The following is a 25378-nucleotide window of genomic DNA, read 5'->3' on the forward strand; positions in this document are numbered from 1 at the left end:
ATGAATACATCCAAAAAATGAAGAACAGCCTATCAGACACGAACAAATTTAAACCAATACACACAAATCTAACAAAGACACACGAAACACAACTAAACAAAATACTAGTAAAAATGAAAAAGCCAACACAATTTCATAAACACTTTATTCCCACCTACATAAGACCGACTGACGCACACCACAAATATACGGCATCACCAAACCTCATAAACCAGATTGTCCATTACGACCAATAATGCCCACATATGAATCGTTTAATTATAATATTGGTAAATACATAGCATGGGCATTCTCCAAATATGTAACATCAGCCAGCTCATTCATCAAAGACTCTCTTAATTCCAGGTCTAATCTAACTCAACTTAATCATAAAGCCTTAATGACCAGTTTCGATGTTATATCCCTCTTTACAGAAGTCCCAATCGTTGAAGCCTGCAAGATAGCCTTATAACTCTATATCCGAGGCCCTAACCTATCAATAGACATTCCCAGAAACCAATTATCAACCCTCATAGAATTCACCACGATGAAGACAAACTTCATGTTCAACAACCACAACTATGTACAAACAAATGGCCTAAGCATGGGCAACCCACTATCACCAGTTCTAGCCAATATTTTTATGACACAAGTTGAAACACAAGCAATTAACACAGCATTACATCCACCACTATATTGGTACAAATATGTAGACGACATTATTGCGGGATTCAAATCTACAGAACACATACTTAATTTTTTCAATCACATTAACTTCACATGTGAACAGGAAGAAAGCAATCAAATATCATTTCTTAACCTCAAAATTACAAGAACCGATACGCAATTTAAAACAGGAATCCACCCAAAAATCCACTATACATTCCTTGGGACTCAGCACATGAAACAAAACAAAAACTCAACATACTAAGAAACCAAATAAACACATCCATAAAACTATACTCACCAGATAAAATTAATGATGAATTGGACAAAACAAAACAATACTTCATCAACATCAATAAGTTTCCTCCACAAACCGTAGAAAACATTATACACACACATCTAGACAGAAAGCAAAATCAACCAACATAAGTAAATATACCCAACGATTAAAAAAAATCGCGAAACCATATACTGCTGCATACCATATATTCCAGACATCAGCAGAAAAATAACCAACATTTGGCAAAAACTGGTAACAAAATATGACATCCCAGTTAATAAAAATTTATTCAAAAACCAGGCACAAAACTAAGGTCTATACTGTGCTAAAACTACACTGACAAACACCACACCAACAATATTTATAAAATACAATTTGATAACTGCGACGACTTCTGTATTGAAGAAACAAGTAGGAAAATGGAAACACACATAACCATAGAAAACACCCAAATACTAAATAAAGACACAAACATAAACAAACGCAAAATTAAAGAAGCCTTACTTATACAACAACTCAAGCCCAAAATAAACCAATATAAGTGAACACCTTTATACCTATATTTATAAATATAATCCAACATCTAAGCACGCCCTCTACATTCCTACACTCAATTACACAACCGCCTTCAAACACGTGTTCAACTTCCGGTGAGTAACCCTTTCTTTCTTTGTGAACCTGACGATGACCGAAGAAGGTCGAAACGTTGTTCGCTCCTTTATTAGTGCCTTCTCTATCCATACCAGCCATTTTTAAATGTATAATTTTCTTTAATAACAGTGCTCGAACTTCCTTTGTATATGGCCCGGCATGGCCAAGTGGTTAAGGCACTCAACTCGCAATCCAAGGGTCGCGAGTTAGAATCCCTATCACACCAAACATGCTCGTCCTTTTAGCCGTGGGGGCTTTATAATGCTCGGTCAATTCCACTATTCGTTGATAAAAGACTAGCCCAAAAGTTAGCGGTGGGTGGTGATGACTAGCTGCCTTCCCTCTAGTCTTACACTACAAAATTAGGGACAAAAAATCTGTTGTAGCTTTGCGCAAAATTCAAACCAAACCAAACCTTCGCATAGTATAACAAGTAGTTTGGATCGTCTCTACGAGTGGGTAAGACCAGTGTCGGTGACAACCAGGAAATTGGCTAATAACGATTTGTCTAGCTAGCCTTAGCTCCCCATAGGAGTCGAAGCTCAATGGTGGACTGAAATAAGCATCTCCGGTAAATATATTGGATTCTGCGCAGACCTCATTTTATCGGAGGAAACATTTTCTTATATTCACTGCAGTGTACGAAAAATGGTAACTAGTATGTATAAAAAGCACGTGTTAATATACATGCTTAGAGTATGCTAATAATTTTTCGAAAAAGGTTTTTGTTCCCCACTAATACAGCGGTAAGTCTTCGGATTTATAATACTAAAATCAGGTGTTCGATTCCTCTTGGTGGATTCAGCAGATAACCTAATGTGGTTTTGCTTTAAGAAAACATATACTTCCGAAACTTTTTCTCAAAAAATATTTAAGTATGCTTGTATGTAAGTTACCTTGGACAGTCTTAACATAATATTTTAATTTAGGCTAGATTATTTTGTCAAAGGTGTTTCAGACACCTTGATTGTTCATACTAGGTACAGGCACCTCACGAAAGAATTATCTGTTAATATTGGTGCTATTTTCTCAGCAAGGTGTTTGAAATTTTCTAGGTAGCTGTCAACGTTGAATCACCAGCTTTGTTTAAGGGTGAAAAGGGTGTTATATTTCTGATTTTTTGGTGTTTACTTCTCTCTTTTGTGTTCTTGCAATAAGTAGTAAGTTCTAGCATAGTTGAGGGTTGTGAGGGGTGAAACAAGATAAATAATAAAACAGTAATAAATTGTGGAGTCTGGCATAGAAATATGGTTCCATATACCAAATTCCATATTACTTAACATTTGTTGTGTGCGTTGTATGAAAAGTATTTCGACGTATCATCATGGATCTTGGATGGACTAGAGGTTAGGGTACTGAGGACTAGAGGTTAGGGTACTGAGGACTAGAGGTTAGGGTACTGAGGACTAGAGGTTAGGGCACTCAGGACTAGAGGTTAGGGTACTCAGGACTAGAGGTTAGGGCACTCAGGACAAGAGGTTAGGGTACTCAGGACTAGAGGTTAGGGTACTCAGGACTAGAGGCTAGGGCACTCAGGACTAGAGGTTAGGGTACTCAGGAGAGGAGGTACTCAGGACTAGAGGTTAGGGCACTCAGGACAAGAGGTTAGGGTACTCAGGACTAGAGGCTAGGGCACTCAGGACTAGAGGTTAGGGTACTCGGACTAGAGGTTAGGGTACTCAGGACTAGAGGTTAGGGCACTCAGGACAAGAGGTTAGGGTACTCAGGACTAGAAGCTAGGGCATCAGGACTAGAGGTTAGGGTACTCAAGACTAAAGGCTAGGGCACTCAGGACTAGAGGCTAGGGCACTCAGGACTAGAGGATAGGGGTGTGGGCTGAAATCCCGTTCCTGAACATGCTCAGTATTTCAGGCTTGAGGCGTTATAATGCGGGCCGGTCAATTCTGTCATTGTTGTTAAAGAGTAACCCAAGAGTTGGTGGAAGGTAATGTTAACTGACTTCCTTCCCTCTGGTTTGCTACTTCAAGATTAAGGACAACTGGTACTGATAGCCATCGATTAGTTTAGTGCGAAATTCAAAACAAATAAATCAAGCCTCATCCTGTCCAGTCATACTTTATCTGACGTCTGTGTGTCTTGAGAATACCTCTGCAACACAATTTCCATTGCTGAAGCCCCCCCTCAATAAAAACCATCGTAATATCGTTATGTCCACACCAGCAAGTTTACACAGTCCATATAGTACATGAGAGTACGTTTTACACTGTGCAGACGTCCACAGGTTGACTTCACTCCGGGTCCTTTAGGTATGCAATGATTGAACGGTTATGTAACGCAAGCAAATTGTATATCGTTATGTCCACACCAAATTGAATATAATGTGTTGTGTCCACACTAAATTGTATATCGTTATGTCCACACCAAATTAAATATATTGTGTTGTGTCCACACCAAATTGTATATCGTTATGTCCAGAAGTAAATTCTTCATTATATTGCGTCTTCTTACCTGGGACGAGTGGACAGTTTCTCCCACTGACCACTTTGTTCGTGGACTTTTACCAATTACAATACTTCACAATTTGCTTACCAAGGCTGTAGTACGAATTGTTGCAGAACTGGATAGTCCTGATGCCCGAGTTATCTTGTTTTCCAATGATATGAAGTACAAAGGAAATATTCGTCTTAAATCTCCAATTTCGTTACAATGTGATCAATTCTTTTCTAGCATCATAGTGTCTACGAAAAACAAATATTGTCAAAATCTAGTTCTGATACATACTGTTCCATTGCGACTTTGTACCACTAGTGCTAGTCACGTGATTTTGTGAATTGAAAATACTTTGAAATCCAGTTGTGTTTCTCATAGTCATTACGGTTGCTGGTAGAAAATATTTGCCTAAAGGCCACTGACTAAAGTAAAGGGTACGAAATATCACAGATGTTTCAACTCTTTCTGCATGTGGTATTTACAAATACAGTAATCAAACAGTCAAACATTATTGAGTTTATTGATGTACAAGGTAGTGTCACGTGACCAGTCATATGAAACGGGCCCGGCATGGCCAGGTGGTTAAGGCACTCGACTCGTAATCCGAGGATCGCGGGTTCGAATCCCCGTCACACCAAACATGTTTGCTTCTTCAGCCCTGAGGGCGTTATAATGTGACGATCAATCCAATTATTCGTTGGTAAAAGAGTAGCCAAAGTGCTAGTGGGTGGTGATGATTAGCTGCCTTCCCTCTAGTCTTACACTGCAAAATTAGGGACGGCTATCGCAGATAACCCTCGTGTAGCTTTGCGCGAAATTCAAAAGAAACCAAATATATGAAAGCTGTACACCAATGTGACATGCTTAAAGCGAATGTGTCACTGAACTGTTGGGGTACTGTGGTTCATTTCTACATCAGAGCTGTTTGAAGTTCTTTATCACTGATAAAGTGAATCACGTGCTACCAAGGGTCTTCCTGGAGTCTCGTGACCTTACTGCTCATCCATTTGTTTAATACCTTTTTCTTTCATAAAACTGTTAAAGAGTAGACCACAATGAGGATGTATTTTATCACCATCAAAAGAACTTACCAACTGCATTTGCATGTGGAAACATTAATGTTGCAAACGACTGCATATCCACGTCGTATGACATTTGTAGTCGCATGTACAATTACAAAAAGTTCAATGTGGCTGTTAGTATCCATTCCAGTTTAAACCACCCCTGTTAAAGGCGTGCCTTTTCTCCTTGAAAGTAGAGGTAGATTTTATCATTATTAGTTACAGAAACCATACCTATGGTCATTTATAATGAAGGTCATCACCCATGAAACATGTTTTTCACCTCTTGCATACTTATTTTTTGTCCAGTCGCTAATGTGAATTATTGATTCAACCAGAGAGTTGAGGAGCACCAATTGCTTGGAGCCCATGATGTCTAACAGTGGTCATCTTACGAGTTGTCATTTAGTCTGTCCTCCTTATGTCTTCACTTAACTGTCGGTGGTCTGGAAACTTATCCATTTCCTGCTAACTGAATTTTATGACTTTAGCTATTTTGCAAAGGCTTGTTGTACGTGACCACTTCAAGCCAATCTACTGACTTCAATAACGTGGAAATGCCCAATTGATTTTCTTAGGGCTCTAGCATATTTCTCGATCAGTCTGTGTCCTATAACACACAGTCTGTGCTGTTATTTAAATTCCAAACTAAAATCATACGTGTCCTTTATCTTTATATAAAACTAAAATGTGAATAGCTAAGAAATGTCACTGACATAATTTGATACCAGTAGTTGCGCCTTTTCATAGATAGAATATAGACAGGACTGATTATTCTTTAACCATTCTTGAAATGTGTATTTATTCAAGTTTATAACACTGGCTTTATCTATGTATGCTTGGCTTGGTTTGAATTTGGTTAATCGCGACCCTCGGATTACTAGTCGAGCGTCTTAACTACTTGGCCATGCTGGGCCATCTATGTATGTAAAAAGGTTAACGTAAATAACCCGAGTAAAATGTGTAATTTAGTTGTGTTATCGTAAGTTTGGCATTTTTTGAAAGACACATACATCTGTGTTTATTTGTGCCAATATGACGATTTGGATCACAAACTAAAACACTGAAAATATGGTTTCGATACCCGTGGTGGGCTCAGTACAGGTAGCCTATAATGTAGCTTTGTGGTTAAGAGCAAACAAGTCATGATATTCAAACCATCTTTTAATCTGTGAACATATCTTCAAGGTTCTCACGGACATCGATGTCATGTAGTGTAACGTAAAAATAATATGTATTCCCACAATTTCAATAGGTGTGACATCAAACAGAATTAGTTATATGGAATCATCATTTGTGGCATTAAAGCGATAACAGTCTAATGACTGCCAAACTGCAATCGAATGTCAGATTGCTTATCCATTTAAACTCGAGTACCCTTACCAAGTTTCATTAAAATCAGTTTATCCAAGTTCTTGCAAAAAAATACGCTGCATAGAGAGATGAACAATAGTTATAGTCTCTTTGTAGTATATATATATATATAGAGTATACCCAAGCTTTACATTGTGAGCGACTTTTTCTGAGCTGTCGAAGCGTAACTGTACTTTCTATAAGCTGTCCTGATGAGTTCCTAATTGCCGAAACGCGTCGATAGCAACGTGTTTGACGTAATAGTGTACACTCGTCTTCTTCATTTTGACAAATTCAGAGAACTGAATAAAGAATGTGGTGTTCAAAGATACAACAAGCCTAACTTTGTCTTATGATTAATATCATCAAACCTAATAATTACATTTTTTTACGAAACTCGATTCCTAGTCTCGGAAGAAGGTTTATTGTACGTGTGATGTTTTATAATATCGAGAACTAATATCGTTACATAGGATTAGTTTTTTACATGTTCATATGTCAAGAAAGTATGAAATGTATTGCTGTAAAAATTGCCGAATGCACTATTATAATGTTAAGTTCATAATATTCACTTGCTAATCTGTTTCTTCAGTAACACATGAAACTTGTTATGGACCAAGTGATGGACTGCTACTGACTCATGGCTTCTTGATGACGAGAAACCCACTAGAAACAAAAATGTATCTCAGAACAGCTGGTATGGGTATTAACATTTTTATTGATAAGCAGAGAACAATGTTTCGACCTTCCTAGGTCATCTTCAGATTGTCCTCTGCTTTTCAATAGAAGTGTTAATGCCCATACCAGCCGTTCTGTGATACATGACTCATGGCTTACTTAGGCCTATATGTGTTATTGATTTCAGAAATGATCTCTCCCGAAAGGTCCTGGTGACGTCCATGAATTTTGTTGATAAGAGTGTAACTGGGCGAAATGAAAAAAAAAAGGTAAAATTAATATTCTCAACCTAAACCAGCTATTTTTACATGTATATATATTTTCTTTACAAGTGGGTTTTCTCGTCATCACTGATCACGAATTACTTATTCCTTTATGGAGTCCTTGACGAACTCCAAATTAATAGGATAAATATCTTTGTTTTTTTCAACTGTAGAATTTTATTTTCGTTCTAACAAATACATTTAATTCCACACTTATGTACACAGAAAGAGAAAATAACAAAACAAGGACAATAAGTTATCTTAAAGACCTAGAATGGACTAGTTCCACAGACTGCCAACCATTCTAGACTGTAGCAACTACATAGATAGCCTCAGCCTCGGATTAGTTAACTACCTCTTTAAAGGAAGAATATCCACAGTAATTTTTAAAATTATGATGTATATAATCGGTTACCGAAAGGACATCTTGAGGGAATTTATTAAAACTTAACTCCTTAATATATAGCATAACGTACATGGTAAGACAATCAGTGGAAATGGAAGTCTGATGAAACGTATATTTTTTTTCATCTAATCAAATTATCTCGAAAAAACGTTTCGAAGTATGTTATGCAAACAAAGACCCGAGTTAAACAAATATAAAATTTTATTTCAATCTCTAAAAATGTTTTTGATTAATTTCGTTGACGAAGTTTACTGTTACACTAATATAAGTAAACACATGATTATTATATCGTTTATAATAAGCATGTCAATAAAAGATACGTAGTTTAGTTTACAATATAATGAGTTTCTTTTTTTAATTAAAACTAAAATTTAGGCTGAGTGTGGTATAATGGTTAAAATGCTTGGAGTATATAAACGAGGATTCATGGTTCGCGTCCTTTTATTGTAAAATAGCTTCTCGTATTTTGGAATCAGCTATAACTTACAAGAGCCACACGTAAGTTACACTATTCAGCCAGACAAGAGTAATCCTGCCCCCCGTTTGTACAGCGGTATGTCTCCGTATTTACAACGCTAAAATCAGGGGTTTGATTCCCCTCGGTGGGGTCAGCAAATAGCCCATGTGGCTTTGCTATAAGAAAACACGAAGAGTAATTCATTAGGCGTGTGTTGTTGACTAGCTGCTTTCTCTTTAGTCTACCACTTCAAAATTAAAGACGGCTCTGAGAAAGTAGTCCCTTGACAATTTTGAGCGAAATGTTTCTAATAAACAAACCAAATACCTGTTAGAAAAATAGGAAAGTGTTACGTCTACAGCGCTGTTGATATTTGTCGTTGTTTTTAAACACCAAACAAAACAAGACCACTTTGAAACGGCCAATCCCACCTAAAGCATTTAACTGACGGAATCAAACTTTCAAGTCTGTTTCTTTTCTTGGTTTTACAGTTAATGATTCAACTACCTAAACGTAAACCAGATCACCACTTCCTGCCATTCCTCAACTTGTTATGGCAGTACTTTTAAATCCTAGTTTGGATTTGTTTGTTTAGCATTATGCCAAAAGCTATCGAGGACAAGATACCCCCAATTTAAAAGTGATAGACTTGAGGGAAGGCAGCTAGTTAACAGTACCCACCGCCAGCTTTTAGACTACTCTTTACGAATGAATAGTGTGGTTGATCTTCACAATAAAACGTCCACGCTGAAAGGGCGAGCATGCTTGTTTACGAGGATTCTAGCCCACGACCCGCAGTTTGTGAGTCAAGCGCCCTTAACACTAACTTTATTGTAATTAGTGCATCTACCAATAATACAGGAAGTTTGGTTGCAAGTGTTAATGAGTGTTTGTTTTATTGTCTATTGCACGCATGATCAATGAGGAAAACTCATTCTTTGAACTTCTAACTGAACCAGAGTTATACTGCTAGAAAAAAAATATATATTGGTAAGTTATTAATGAATACATTGCCAGAAATGACATTGTTCAATTGAAGAAACAATGAAATTATTTCCATAGTTTATTTAGACGTTTACCTGGCTTGGTTTAACTTTCGCGTAAAGCTACATCAAGGCGATATTCGCTAGTTGTGGTAGACTAGAGGGGAGGCAGCTAGTTAGAATCGTTTGTTTTTGTTTTGGAATTTCGCACAAAGCTACTCGAGGGCTATCTGTGCTAGCCGTCCCTAATTTAGCAGTGAATGACTAGAGGGAAGGCAGCTAGTCATCACCACCCATCGCCAACTCTTGGGCTACTCTTTTACCAACGAATAGTGGGATTGACCGTCACATATAACGCCCCCACGGCTGGGAGGGCGAGCATGTTTGGCGCGACGCGGGCGCGAACCCCGGATTACGAGTCGCACGCCTTACGCGCTTGGCCATGCCAGGCCCTATAGTTAGAATCATCTACCGTCAATTCTTGGACTACTCTTTTTACCAACGTATAATAGAGTTGATCATCACTTTATAACGCCCCCACGGCTGAAGAGGCGACCATATTTGGTGGGACGGGGATTAAGACTGCGAGCCCTCACCGCCTGACTTTGCCCGGCTGACTGTTAGCTGGAGGTGAGAGCGGTCACACGTGTTACAATATGCAACAGAGGTTTGAATATATATTCATAAACCAAAATGGTTATTACTGTACGTTTGTTATTACAGAATAAAAAAACAACAACAATACAGTATTCCTGCGAAATAATATGAAATATTTTGGAAGTGAACTTTACGATTTTTATACCAAATATTTAGAAAATAAAAACTTGAAACTATTAGATATAACCTTCGTTAAAGTGTGTCCCCTCCGTGGCTCAGCGGGCTTAGAAACCAAAAATTTAGGTTTCGAAACCCGTCGTAATTACAGACTACTCATTGTAGCTTTGCGCTTAACAGCAAGCAAATTGTGAAGTCCCATTTTAAAGCAAGACATTGACATTAGAGTGACGTAATTTCGGGCAATGTTTATAGAACTTATGAGTGTGCGTAAAACTTTCTTCTGACCCAATAACTGAATGAGTTCGGAAATAGAGTGTCAGATTGTGCTCACCCGAACCATACAAGGAATGGAATATGTTCTTTTGGTTATCATCATAAAACTACACACTGGCTCATCTGTGCTTTTCTTACCACAAATATCGAAACCTGATTTTTAGCGTTTATAAGTCTTCAGACTAACGCCGAGCGACTGGGCGGGAAAAGAGATGGTATCTATAAGCATCATAATTACAAAATATTTTTAAACACATACCGCAAAAAGCGAATTTTTCTAAACTTATAGTGAAATTGACCGTCACTCTTATTACGCACCCACAGCTGGAAGCGCGAATCTTGTTTGGCAGCAACACGTCTAAAACCTTAATCCCTCGTATTCCAGTCTGATACATTAAATACCAGGCCACGTTCTGAGTGTAAACTTTTGGTATTCAAAAATATCTCAACCAAATAGAGAATTATTTGAAATAGTTATGAAAATCTTAATCAAAGTTTCAATTGTTTTATGAGTACCATGAAATTGACTATTCTTATGTATATTAGTCATGCTATTTATTTATAAAGTATACTTATACTTTGCTTTATTGAAACATTTATATTTATAGTAAAACGAAATTCTGATTCGTTATACGTATTGTATGCATGAGCGACATCTAGGATCAAATAGAGGTTTTCTTAGAGTGCAGTTGGTCACAAATAGTATACCTTTAAAAATATTTGTTCACTTGAAAATTCACCGGTGTATGTAAGTATTAAAAACGTATTTACGATGATAGAAATTTCAGTTCAGACATAACAAGTAAAAGTATTTGGTGAAGCATTCTTCACTGTTTGATTAATTTTATACTCGACCTAAATATATGAGGTGAGTGAGATAACGCGTCGCGTGTCAAAGTTAAAATACAATTGTATGGTTGTAAAAAAATCTTCAGGGAAGTTCTGGACCAAAATGTTAGTGTGTGTAACGGGGAGGGTGGGGGTCAGAAGAACAGTCCAATGTCATGGTTATACCATATCTCACAGAAAGAATAGTTGAGTACCAGTTTATTCCCTTACCCACATCGTAATCCCACCCAAGGGGCTACTGGCAGTTTTTTTTCTAGAAATAATATATTTTCTTCAAATAGACATAAAGGAATTAACATTACTTGGCTAGAGTTTTTGTGTCATATTGCTATGATTTAAGCCTAATGTGTAAAATCACATGCACTTTGTTACAATGACACAAAGTGGTGAGGGCGCTTGATTTACAATCAGATGTTCGCGAGTTCGTAACCTCATCACACCAAACATGCTTGCCCCTTCAGCCGTGGAGTGTTATAATGTGATGGTCAATCCCACTATTCATTGGGAAAAGAGTAAGTAGCCCAAGTGTTGGCGGCGGGTGGTGATGACAAGCTTCCTTCCCTTTAGTCTCACATTGCTAATTAGGGTCGGCTACGTGCGAAATTCAAACAAACGCTTCGATTATTTCATACGAGATCCCACTATGATCTTAAATTTGCAAGTATTGTTTTTGAATAAATAGCCATAAATAACGGGTCTGAAAAAATATGAGGTATGGGAAAAAGAAAATTTTTAATTTTTTCAAATAACACTCTACATAAATTAACTTAAATTTGACGACAATAAATCCACATTTTAGAAAATAAAAGTTTGAAGACGGGTTGAATAAGCAATGAATAAAACTCCGTTGCATGTTGTAGCCGTATCACAACTTTTAAATTCGACTTTGTTCGCATTTGTCACTATTGGAAGCTGATACTGATAAACAGTAGAGAAATAAGTGCTCTCAACTATATTTATTCACTTTAAAAAACAACAATAATAACTTTGGAAACAAGCACCTTTTATTGTAGTAAAATGAATAAAGAATTTATATATAAAGCTATCTATCAGAATTTATCTCTGATTGTAGCTTGGTCACAGAACATTCCTAAACTTTTGTTCAAACGAGCGCTGCTTATACAGCGTAATGCAGTACATATGACGTATTAAGACCGTCTCAAGACTAATGATAATATCAAGATGGCCTTTAATGTACGTATGCACATTTTGATTGATGGCAGTAATGAAACGTTCATCTAGAGGATGAAACAAACAGACCTTAAAAAACGAAACAGAATTAATTTGGGAAGATAGGCTTAAAAATAATAAAAAAGAGAGTTATGATAAGGAAAGATAGGCTTAGAAACAAGAATAGACAGAGTTAAACTTTACGGTTAATAAGGAAAGATAGGCTTAGGAATAAGAATAGACAGAGTTGAACTTAACGGTTAATAAGGAAAGATAGGCTTAAGACAAGAAAATTTTGAGTTGAACCTTACGGTTAATAAGGAAAGATAGGCTTAAAACAAGAAAATATTGAGTTGAACCTTATGGTTAATAAGGAAAGATAGGCTTAAAACAAGAAAACACAGAGTTAAACTTAATAGTTAATAAGGAAAGATAGGCTTAAAATAAGAAAATATAGAGTTGAACCTTATGGTTAATAAGGAAAGACAGGCTTAAAAATCAAGAAATGGGAATTAGAAGTATAGTGAAGCTGTCAGAGACACAACAAGGCTATAACTGTAAGACATTCACTTGACATAAAGTTTTGTCAGCTTTACTGATTTATATTAATATACAATACTCTATTACAATTCTTATTAATACAATCTACTTTATAACATGCTGAATATATAGTGTATTGGTAATTGGTTCATTTGCTGTTTTCAAGTTCCTCTGTACATTTTAGCCACCTCTGATTGGACGTTAGAGTATGGAGCTGGTGGAGTGTCCATCAGAACTATTGCACGACTGAACGTACGTATTTCAAACGAATATAAATAAAACAAAATACTTTAGGTATTTGTAACTATCCAAACGTTTGTGATGGTTAAAGTACTTGACATAGTTACCATCGTTACTATGCTGATGAAAATTAAACTACACAGACAGAAATATATATATATACTTACATATACTATGCGTCTAGGAAACTACTGCAGCAAGTTTTTGCTGAGAATGTTGGAGTATTTACTATTTATAAAGTAAATCACAGACGAGTAAAGGCATCAGCCTTTCCTACACTTCTCAAGCCTGAAATTCTAGTCACGTGATCAGTCTGTGTTGTCAAACCTATCTCACACGATTAAAAATATATAAAAAAACAAACGTAAGCTTTTCATTCTGTTCCTGAAAACAATCTTTTTTTACCTGAAACAATTATTTTTATTAATTCAGTTTACGACGTAGTACCCCAAAGCAATATTATTTATCGTTACTTACGTAGAATAAAATTTAAAATAGTATGTAGGATAGACGTGAATTTTATTCAGTTTGAGAGCCAGTTTTTATCCTAAAATGGAAACTGTGTACGTGCACCAATGCATGTTCATTGTTTGGCACGAATAAGAAATTTTGTGTAAAAAACACAGTTTTCTCCAAGACAATACTCGTTTAAATCCCAAAGTTTAAAAAAACAACAAAATTATGATCAAAATTATTCTTTCAAATGTTCGAAGATATGCAATAATGTTGTTTTTTTAAAATTAAGAAAAATTAAATCACTGTCATCAAATCACCTTCGGGTCTTAACGCTCACAAACTAATTAATACGAGTCAAAATTTTCAACGTTGCTATGCAACCGAGTTCAAATCGACTTTAGTAATTGTGAACAATGGGTAAAAAAACAACAACAAGAAAAAACACGTCCTCTTGATTGTTCTGCTGTTTGTTTGGACTTGAAATTGTAAAAAGTTGCTGAATGAGGAGAAATACTCTAAGATTAAAACTTATATTTACCACAAGGTCCCTTCATAAAGATGGTCTGTTGGAATATTGCTTCAGTCCAGTCTGACCTGGTTACTTCGATAAACTTGAAACCACAGGGAGAACCGGATTTGTATCACTATATAACTTTTGGTGTCAGTTAGATAGTGATAAAAAATAAGCTAACCACACAGCTGAACAATAACACAAATTAAAGAGCCCGACCCGTAACATGAAACTAACTAGGAGTTGCCAGTGATACTAGTTACAAACTTAAGTTTCCCATAGTTTCGAGTGTTTTGTTTCAGAAGGCCAATCAATGCCCAATATGCAGTCAACATTAAAGGAACTGTCCTTAAACGAAAGGACTTTATAATTTTCTACGAGTGTCAGTTCTCCACTTTTAAGCGTACATATTGGATAAAGTTGTGTTAACTAAAAGTAGAGAAACGAACGAACTTAATGCTCATATTTATTATTTATCTTTCTTTACTTTGAATGTATTTAAGACTGTCTAAGTTGTCCAGGTAATAATAATTACAACCACGTGTAACATTCAATTTCAACTTCAAACGGTAACTTTGGCAGAGTACCATGGAACATACTGACTGTGAAATAAATTATGCAATTTAATGTAACTGGCATCATGGAAGAATCATGAAATTGACTAAACTGGACTATAACAATTAACTTGACACGAACTGTTCAAAGTGTGGCTAAATCTTGAAACCTAGTCTTCTGACTCCCATGGGGCAACTAGGTTCTTGGTGCGACGAGGAACAGCCAAGGAAAGATTGGGGCTTGTCTCGTCCAAGGAACCGCTAGAATACTCCAAACGCTGAGATTCCCGTGGAACTTGGAGCGTGCTGTGTCCACTGTCGTAAACTCGATCGCGTGAAACTGATGGAGACGAGAGTCTGGAAAAAATGAAATATAATACATTTTTATACGTTTTCCTGTGATAACTTCATTTCTTGGTGTCCAAACTGTATACGTTTTGTGGCCTAAGGAATAAATAAAATAAATACATTGGTTTTGTGGCCTAAGAGCTTAATAAAATAAATATATAAGTTTTGTGGCCTAAGGAATAAATAAAATAAATACATCGGTTTTTGTGATCCAAGGACTAAATAAAATAAATCTACAAGTTTTGTGGTCTGAGGACTAAATAACAAATGCTTATGACCTAAGTACTAGCTAATACACATATATGTGAGATAATTTCAAAACGTTTATATAAATCAATTGCATCTAAAGTTCATGACGGGATTGCCTATAGAAATAGCACCCAAAACCATGGGGGGATGCCCCATCAGACAAAATCCAAACGCAGTAGAAAATAAGTCAAGAATCATGGAAATATTGTTTAAGGGTGCATTGTTAAATTTCAATACCCACAAGTTTAAGGGTGCATTGTTAAATTCCAGTACCCACAAGTTTAAGGGTGCATTGTTAAATTCCAATACCCACAAGTTTAAGGGTGCATTGTTAAATTCCAATACCCACAAGTTTAAGGGTGCATTGTTAAATTCCAATACCACAAGTTTAAGGGTGCATTGTTAAATTCCAATACCCACAAGTTTAAGGGTGCATTGTTAAATGCCAATACCCACAAGTCTCAACTTTTACATCTTTTCACTGTCTACAGCCAGTTGCGAGAAGACAGTTACCCCTAAAGAAATATATTAAAGTTAAAAGTAGAAAAATTAAGCCACCACCAAAATCCTTCTACTGAACATCACCTATCATCTTCCACCCTTAATAGTTCTGAAGTTTCTTAAAGTAGATTAATAATATTAATATATATATATACATGTGTGGTCTAAGAGTAAAAAATTAAATACACAGACTTGTGAGTTGACTACAACAACGACTGATATCGAAGATTAAGTTTGTTCAAGAAAGGTTTCGATAAAAAATACATATTATTATTCGAGTTTTATTTCGTACACTTTTGGCCTGGAGTCGAATAATTTCCAGTTAGAGGTTGGCCTGCGTGACTGTAACAAGACATTTGTTCCAGTCAGCCTAGAAGTATGACTGGTATCTACTACTAGTTGAGGGGGGCTTAACCCACTCATTTGTCACCATTGTTATTCTGCTGTGCCATTGAAGTCTTGTTACAAAATAATAAGTAAAACAGATGTAACGAGTCGAAGTATTACCAAACTTGTGTATTTTATCTGGAATTTTTGGAATTGAATTTACAGCTTTAAGTTTAGCTTTGTGTGAGGAAAGATTTGTCATAAAGACAAGAGTACATCGTGAAACTGCTTGATATGGCCTGGTGATTGAGTTGCAATCTACAGACCGAAACCTGGTCATGGAACATTCTCGTTTTTCCAGCTGTGGGGCACATATATTGGGTCACTGCCACTATTCGTCGATAAAAGAATTGCTCAAGAATTGGAAGTAGGTGGTGTTGGCTCTAGTCTATTTAAGGACGGCTTGTGCAGATACCTCCACAGTAGCTACGAACAAAATTCAAACCAAACATCAAGAAACGGTAAAACTTACCTGCTGCACGACAGTTTGTCAGAAGGTGTTTCAAGGTCATGCAGGTCACTTGTGCTGTGGGAATGTTTTCCTGTAAAAGGATGTTCCAAACCTGTGTTTCGGGAACATAGGCTTATGTCCACAGTACTACCAGTCATACGAGGTCCACTGTTCCTCCTTTTTACTTTCACAGCTGCTGGCGCCACCTTCTTTCGGGTTGGAGCACCAAAATTGAAAAATCTATCACAATGAACAATAAATTGTCATTTACACACCCAATATTTTTATCTACACTTTTCATACACGAGAAAGATTATATTAAACTTAAACCTGGTCGTCTTACAAAACATCACTATGGCGAGGGGACACAATAGTGAGAAAGATTATATTAAACTTAAACCTGGTCGTCTTACAAAACATCACTATGGCGAGGGGACACAATAGTGAATACACTTTTCATACACGAGAAAGATTATATTAAACTTAAACCTGGTCGTCTTACAAAACATCACTATGGCGAGGGGACACAATAGTGAATCAGTTTATTATGGTTTTAGTAATCACATCTTTCATTAAGTATTTATGTCACAGTTGGACATTCTCTAGAACTGGTAAGACAAGTACTGTCACTGTAATGTAAGAGACTTTTGCAAATGACTTAAAACTGTTAATTATTTTACTTCTTTTTCTGGGCCGCCTGTTGGGCATTACTGATGAGGTTCTTGTAGTGGTCAGACCGAAGAAAGCGAGGATAAGAGTCTTTCTTCATCAGGGAGAAGACGTGGTCTTGAGCAGCATCGAAAGTGTAGCGTGAGGGACTCTTCAAAAGTGCCTGTGTTTCTTCTACTGTCTTGCTGTCCAGGTTTACTTCACAAGATGCACCAGGGGCTAAGAATTCTCTATGTACAAGAACAGTGAATAACAAGTTAATATATCACATCAAAAGATAGTCTAAGCCTTTTAGATTAATTTTAAGAAAATACCGAGAATTATACTTCATCTATTTGACAGAGATTAGACCAAACCTTATGCTCTGTTCTTATCAATATTTTATCCTAGAACCCACGTTATGTGTTAGTTAGTGCATGAAATATCATAGTATCTCTTTTACTTTTAGTTTAGAAAGTCGAACATTCCTTGTCCACTAAAATTGTCCTTATCTTTACAGTTCAGTTTGATGGTGTGTATCGCGTTCAACACATAGATATATCAACTCTAGAATGTTCTGTGACAGTTAAATCATCAAGGGTAATTCCCATTTTTTTGTATTATTGAACTTTTCCACGGAAGGTGTCAACAGAGAAGTGTTTAGATACGTTCTAAAGTGTTTTCTAGTCACATATTTCGTGAATTGGATCCTCGTTTTACTTACAGAATGACTAGGTGACGTGTGTGAAAAGTACCCCCTGGGAGAAGTATCGAGTGGCTAATTATTCACCAGATTTTTCATGATTAAAAATTTTCAACAAGTACAGTAAAACCATCTCTCGCTTTGTGCACACGTGAATGAGCTTTGCACAACTTCACGAAGTTGAACAGCGTTCGTGTCACTAAGTTTTGCTAACATTCAAAATCTTCTACAAATGATACATTACATATTTATATGAACACTCGTTAATAAAATATGACCTTGCTAGATCTAATCAGGGACAATATAACAGTTAGACCAATCAGAGTTAGACACGTGGAATGAAAGTCTAACATCTCAAACAATGGATAGATTGTCTTAAATATTTCTTCATTCTTTTATCTCTTTCCCTTCCTCCCTCTTTGTGATTTAAAAGGTGAGACGAGTTTTTTAGTCAGATCAATCTATCACACGGAAGTTACAAAGGTTTGTACGTTACTCGTAAATGATTTTCACTCTGTCAGGAACACACGACTGGGAACCACGTTTCAACGCTTGCACGGCTTTCCAGAAGAGAATGTTTTCGTAGCTGTATTCTTTTCTCAGGTATTCCTTGAACTCTACAACTCCAGTAGGATCCGTTAAGAGTTCTTCTAGTGAAATCGCCCACCGCCTGACTCGTTTTTCTGTTGGTGTTTTAACCCTGAAATAATCGAAAATAATGCTTAAAGGTATTGGAATTAATTTGATTTTTTTTGAAAACTTAAAAAGCAGTAAGAAATCTAGGCGAACAGGTTTATTAAATACACCGAAACGTAATTTTTATTAATCAAAGCAATTTCTTTCTCGCATTCTGCAACTCCAGTTAAAATAATCTGTAGGCCCGGTATGGCCAGGTGGGTTAAGGCGTTCAACTCGTAATTGCAGGGTCACACCAAACATGCTCGCCCTTTAAGCCGTGGAGCGTTTTAATGTGACGGTCAATCCCCCTAGTCGTTGGTAAAAGAGTAGCCCAAGAGTTGGCGGGGGGGGATGACTAGCTGCCTTCTCACTAGTCTTACACTGTTAAATTAGGGACGGCTAGCGCAGATAGCCCTCGTGTAGCTTTGCGCGAAATTCAAACAAACAAATAATCTGTGACAAACTTTCCTTTTATTTTCGGTCCCTGATGGGCGATCGCTGATAGTAAGTTCCTGAGCTTAATGTGCTAAAATCTGAGGTTTGATTCCATGCAAAATCCCTTTGTGAAGCTTTGTATTAAACAAACATAAACTGTACTCCAAAAGAAGGGTACTGGTTCACAAGTTAGTGTCTCTGAGAACGGGTTAGTGAGCCAGGGTTCGATTTCTTGTTGTGAACAGAGGAAGGGTTAGTGAACTTATAAACTATTCAATAGGGCCTGGTGTAGCTGAGTGCTTACTAAACATTTCCCTATCACTATTATTTGTTGTAAACCTAATGATTCATGGTTTGCGACCAGTTGTCTCAGAAACGTGCTTTTGGTTTTTGGACTGTGAGTGTTCTATAAGAGTGCAGGATAGTCAAATACCACTATATGACCAGAAAATAGCAGTCCACGAGTTGGTGATAGTTATTGTTGACTAGATGTCTTTCGTTTAGTCGCCCTCAATTGGCATGATGGTATGTCTGCGAACTTATACCACAAGAAATCGGGTTTCGATACTCGTGGTGGGTAGAGCACAGATAATCCTTTGTGCAGCTTTGTACTTAATAACAAACAATCGTTTAGTCTATAATTTCAAAATTAGGGACAGCAACGCGCAAATGGCCGTCGTTTAGTTTTGTACGAAAATTCTGAAAGGTTCGAGTACCATGAACCATTCTAAGATATATCAGGCACTAAATTAGTATATAAACATAGAAGTGGTGTTTGTCTGGGAAACCATTGCTTTAAAAACGTAATAAACTCAAAGAATCATGACAAATTACTAATGCGTCACCATCGACAAACTACCACTACTCAGGTCAAAATGATTTCAATATTATTCAAGATTCAGAAATAAACAGTTAAGCAAAAAGAACAATATTAGTTAGGTAATATTAGGCTTAGTTTATGCTTGACTTACGTGCTCTCATTCATAAAGATGCTACGTGTTCCAGATTAACTATCTTATATTCGGCTTTACTCATTCTAAACTTAACTGCTCTTGTTTATATGGCGTGACACAATTACACATTAACTGTCCTGTAATAAGTTGAATTCGTGCCAGCCTCACATATTCTCGAATGCTACATTTTTCATCTTAACTTCATTATATTAGGCTTAACTAATGTCAGACTTGTATGTCGTCGTTAGCAGGATTTTACATGTTTTATTCCATGCGACAGTAGTTGGTATAATTAACTAGGTTTTATTCTTACAGGTCATAGTTTAGATGCCAGAAGGTGGCGTCGTCAGATATCCATGGATTTGACGGCTGAGCACTCGATATAAACGGATCCAAATCGGCATAATCCTTACACCATTGGATTAAACTGTAGAGAGAATCCATGATATAATCATTAGAAGGTATTTTAATATATCTTAAATACATAAAATACAGTAATATCTTGTTATTTTCTCACGGTGAATGACGAGAAATATTATTTATCTGATATGGCGTCGTTTATAAGATTGGGTATACTTCGTTGGAGTGAGGTTAATTTAGCGTTGTAAATAATTAAGTCAAGTTTGTATATATAAAAATACACTTTTTATAATGAAACATAAGGAAATGTATATTTATATATATAAAGTTGAAATTCCAATAACCAGTAAGTGTTTAAACTCATGAAGTACCTTACAGTAAGACTTACTGTTTCTGTTCTTCTACTAGGTTTACAAAGAAACTTTCCAAAAGGACTGAAAGTCAAATATGGCGCAAATATTACTACGGAAATTATTGAAGTAAGCAAAATCTGAAATACATTTTTTTTTTAGAATAAAGTTTTGTATGACGAACTGTAGACAAATAATTATTTAGACAAAGTTACGTAATATTATAAAGATTTGTTGGTTACATAATTAATTATCAGTTCTAGTTGTTACTTAATATTTCAAAAGGTTTATATTAAAAAAAAAATTTCTTTATATTTCTGTCCATCTTGATTCACTTCTTCACCGGAGAAAAATAACCTTTAGTTTCTTTACACTGTATATATATTTTCTTTGTTCACTGTTGATATTATGAAATAGTAATAATTTTATAAACGTGCAAAAAGGGTGTCAAGGAAATGAATAATTTATATGTATAAAACAAAGATAATATATATGTACATATGAATGTACATACTAAAACAAAGACAACAGTATACATATGAATGTACATACTAAAACAAATACAACAATATACATATGAATGTACATACTAAAACAAATACAACAATATACATATGAATGTACATACTAAAACAAATACAATATACATATGAATGTACATACTAGAACAAATACAACAATATACATATGAATGTACATACTAAAACAAATACAATATACATATGGATGTACATACTAAAACAAATACAATATACATATGAATGTACATACTAAAACAAATACAATATACATATGAATGTACATACTAGAACAAATACAACAATATACATATGAATGTACATACTAAAACAAATACAATATACATATGAATGTACATACTAGAACAAATACAACAATATACATACGAATGTAGTATTAAAACAAAGACAACAATATAGTCTGAATGTATTTATTAAAAAGATAACAATATACGTATGAATGTACGTATTAAAACAAATACAACAATATACGTCTGAATGTATTTATTAAAACGAAGACAACAATATACGTATGAATGCATATATTAAAACGAAGACAACAGTATACGTATGAATGCATATATTAAAACGAAGACAACAATATACGTATGAATGTACTTACTAAAACAATGACAACAATATACGTATGAATGTACTTATTAAATCAAATACAACAATATACACATGAATGTACTTGTTAAATCAAAGACAACAATATACGTCTGAATGTATTTATATATAAAATGACTTGGTCACTACTTACTTCTCTAGCACTTGTTGAGGCTTCGTTCTTGGTTTATAAACGTATTGTTTAAGAAACTCAACCTGAAGAATAGAAGAAAATAACTAGGTATTAATATATAGGTTACAAACTTAGGAGTTGAGAAAACAACCTTGTACAAGGAATGACGAACTACTAAACAGTTTTCTCGTTTGCGCTTGCTCCAGTTACAAGGCACAAACTGTTAAACATGTTTATATATTACAATTAAAAACGACTCACTTAAAAACTGAATCGTTTGTACACACAAATAATAGAGAATAAAGATAAATGATATGTTTGTGTTAGTGCACAATAAAACTAAAAGTGTGGAATATAACGGTCGTGTACGATAAAAAATGGGCTGTCTACATCCTTCTAAAGTTTGTCTTAGACATTTACAGAGATAGTTATTCGTCAGAGACTGAACTGACGAAACACATGTCAGTAATTAATTATCTCGTCAACTCATTAAAAATATATGTGTACTTCTTAATCTGAAGAAATAATGAGAATTATTATGAGAAAAAAAGTCTTCTGTTCATTGTTTTTCATTTCAATTATATCAATATTATATGATGAAAAATATCCCTTTTCTAACTTTTGGAAACATTAGATTCATCTAGTCTTCTGTTGAAGTAGTTTTAAATTCAACCATTTCTACTTGTTCTAACATCCATTCAAAACAACTTCTGCTGCACATCGTCTGTAGCGTTCTCCTCTGTGGTACGTCGCGGTCTTACAGCGCTAAAATCCGGGTTTCGATACCCGTGATAGGCAGTGAACAGATAGCCCATTGTGTAGCTTTGTGCTTAATTACAAACGGACAAATCGTCTGTAGATGAATAATGTGAACAGAAACACTGGACTTGTGTATTAAAAACTTCCTAAAACGATTACCTGTTTCTTTACATCTTCTTTAGTCCTAGGTTTCTTCGTTGTTTGTTTGTTAGCTACTGGGCTTCTCTCAAAGCAGCTAACGATTCCTGGCTGTAAGGTGAAGTTTAACTTGTTGTCAGTATTTGGATGTACAGAAATATTCACAGGATTTTAACTTCAACAAAATACTATTTCCGATCTAAATACTGTAAGACTTGACAGATGTCACTCGCATTTGTGTGAAAGGTAAAACAGAAAAAAATATAATAAATAAAAGTTACGTAATATTAAAACAAAGGTTCTAAACCATCAGCATTGATTGAAATATAAAGTATTCTTACGTTTAATAGCAAGACATAATTTCGTCTTGTTTTGAAAATCAGGACTTTAGTAGTCATATCGAATTTTGATATACATATCCCATTGGCCTGGCATGGCCAAGCGATTAGGACGTTTAACTCATAATGTGAGAGTCACAGGTTCGAATCCCCATCGCACCAAACATGTTCGCCCTTTCAGCCGTGGGGGCGTTATAATATGACGGTCAAAGGTTGGTAAAAGAGTAGTCCAAGAGTTTGAGGTGGGTGGTGATGACCAGCTGCCTTCCCTCTAGTCTTACACTGCTAAATTGGGGACGGCTAGCACAGATAGCCCTGGTGTAGTTTTGCGCGAAATTCAAAAACAAACAAACAAAAACAATCAGGTTAATAAAGAGAGAGTTTGTAACTGACCATGCCGGCACATGTCTTAGGGACGAGAGTGTAAACGGGCAAGAGATTGTAGGGGGCGCTGCAGTTGGATGTTAGGTTATTAATTAGTATAGTTATAAAGGTGTCTTTTATACTGGTTTAAGTTTTGTTTAGTTGCTGTATAAGTAAGGCTTCTTTGATGTTGCTTTTGTTTATATTTGTTTCCATACTTAGTATCTGGGTGTTTTCTATGGTTATGTTGTGTTTATTTGGTTTGCAGTGTTCAGAAACGTGTGAAGGTTTTGTCTTTTGTTGCTGTTTTTGTTCTTTGAATTTAGTTTCCATTTTTCTGCTTGTTTCTCCAATATAGAAGTCGTGGCAGTTGTTGCATTGTATTTTATAAATGATGTTGATGTTATGTTTGTTAGTGGAGTTTGATCTCTGACCTGATGAAACGTCTCTTGTAATTTAAACCGACACCAGAACAGGGTAAACAGAACTAAATAAAGCTACAGTATTTAGTAGACTTAAAAACATTATAAATATAAAAAAACGTGTGTGAGTGACTAGTGACCACAGGGCACACCAAGCCGAGTGCTTATACCTTCAAGTTCCGTGGGTTATGTTACTGGTAACTATACATAATAACTTGGCATTGTGTCTTTACTTTACCCCTCGGTGGTTGAACAATAAGTCTGTGGACGTATAACACAAGAAACAGCGTTTTGATATTCGTTGTGACAATAACACATATGACCAATTGTGCTTAAATATATATTTCCTCACTTCGATAACTTTTCTAAGTAATGTAGTCGAATGTTAACAGAAAAAATAGTACAGACATTACCAGAACTTGTGGCTCAGTCATTACATAGATACTGTTATACAATGTTTACAGATGTTACCAGAACTTGTGACTCAGCAATTACACTGATATTGTTGTAAAAGAAACATTATATAGTGTTGTAAAGTTTTGATGACCTACTGAGGAGATATTTAAAATACCATTTGATGGAACAATCCCAGCCCTCTATACCTAGTCAGTGCTGCCACCTTTCGAATATTACTTTACCTTGTGAGCTTATATTGTGGCCCGGCATCGCCAAGTGTTTTAAGGCACTCGACTTGTAATCTGAGGGTCGCGAGTTCGAACCCTCGTCGCACCCAACATGCTTGCTCTTTCAGCCGTGGAGGCGTTACAATGTTACAGTCAATCCCGCTATTCGTTGACAAAAGAGTAGCCCAAGAGTTGGCAGTGGGTGGTGATGACTAGCTGCCTTCTGTCTATTCTTACACTGCTAAATTAGGGTCGGCTAACGCAGATAGCCCTCTTGTAGGTTTTCACGAAATTAAAAAAACAACAACAAAAGCTTATAAAGCTTTAAGTTAAGGTTCGATTTTTATGACTGATTCAATGCAGACACCTTATTAGTCAGTTAGCTTTGCAATCGAGCAAACAGTTTTTAATTTCAAACATAAATTTAGCTTTTTAACTTGTTACCACAGCATCGCACTTGTAAAATAACTAACAACCCAAACTTTACACGTATGTGATGTGGAATTAAATCTGTTTTCTAGATTGATAGTTTATAATCTTTTATTCAAAGAAAACATTTATGTGTTAAAACTCGACTTTAGTTATTTTACATTCAATATTTTACCATTACTTAGTGTATTATAATTTGAGATTACAAATACATGCGAGGACTAAAGATGAATACATATAAAAAACAACCAATAAAAAGATAATCACTTGCAGGTTGTCTGTTAACCAAAAACAAACAATAAAGATAATCATTTACAGGTTGTTTGTTAACCAAAAACAATAAAGATAATAAGTTAGTTGTCTGTTAACCAAAAAAACAAAAAGA

General features: G+C 35.7%; 1 protein-coding gene across 1 annotated transcript in view; it reads right to left on the reverse strand.

Moving 5' to 3' along the window:
• Window positions 1-7535: 7535 nt before the first annotated feature.
• The window catches only part of LOC143237697 (regulator of G-protein signaling 7-like), a 37878-nt gene continuing 20035 nt past the window's right edge, over window positions 7536-25378 (reverse strand). The window contains exons 7-13 of the mRNA XM_076477217.1: window positions 22840-22929; window positions 21943-22004; window positions 20265-20378; window positions 18382-18585; window positions 17215-17433; window positions 16556-16774; window positions 7536-14955 (exon numbers count right to left, since the gene is read on the reverse strand). Of these exons, the coding sequence (XP_076333332.1) occupies window positions 14769-14955; window positions 16556-16774; window positions 17215-17433; window positions 18382-18585; window positions 20265-20378; window positions 21943-22004; window positions 22840-22929 (1095 nt within the window). The 3' untranslated portion in view covers window positions 7536-14768. The remainder of the gene's footprint in view (window positions 14956-16555; window positions 16775-17214; window positions 17434-18381; window positions 18586-20264; window positions 20379-21942; window positions 22005-22839; window positions 22930-25378) is intronic.

Source organism: Tachypleus tridentatus, chromosome 13 (genome assembly GCF_004210375.1).
Source record: "Tachypleus tridentatus isolate NWPU-2018 chromosome 13, ASM421037v1, whole genome shotgun sequence".
In the NCBI taxonomy this organism is placed as follows: domain Eukaryota; kingdom Metazoa; phylum Arthropoda; class Merostomata; order Xiphosura; family Limulidae; genus Tachypleus; species Tachypleus tridentatus.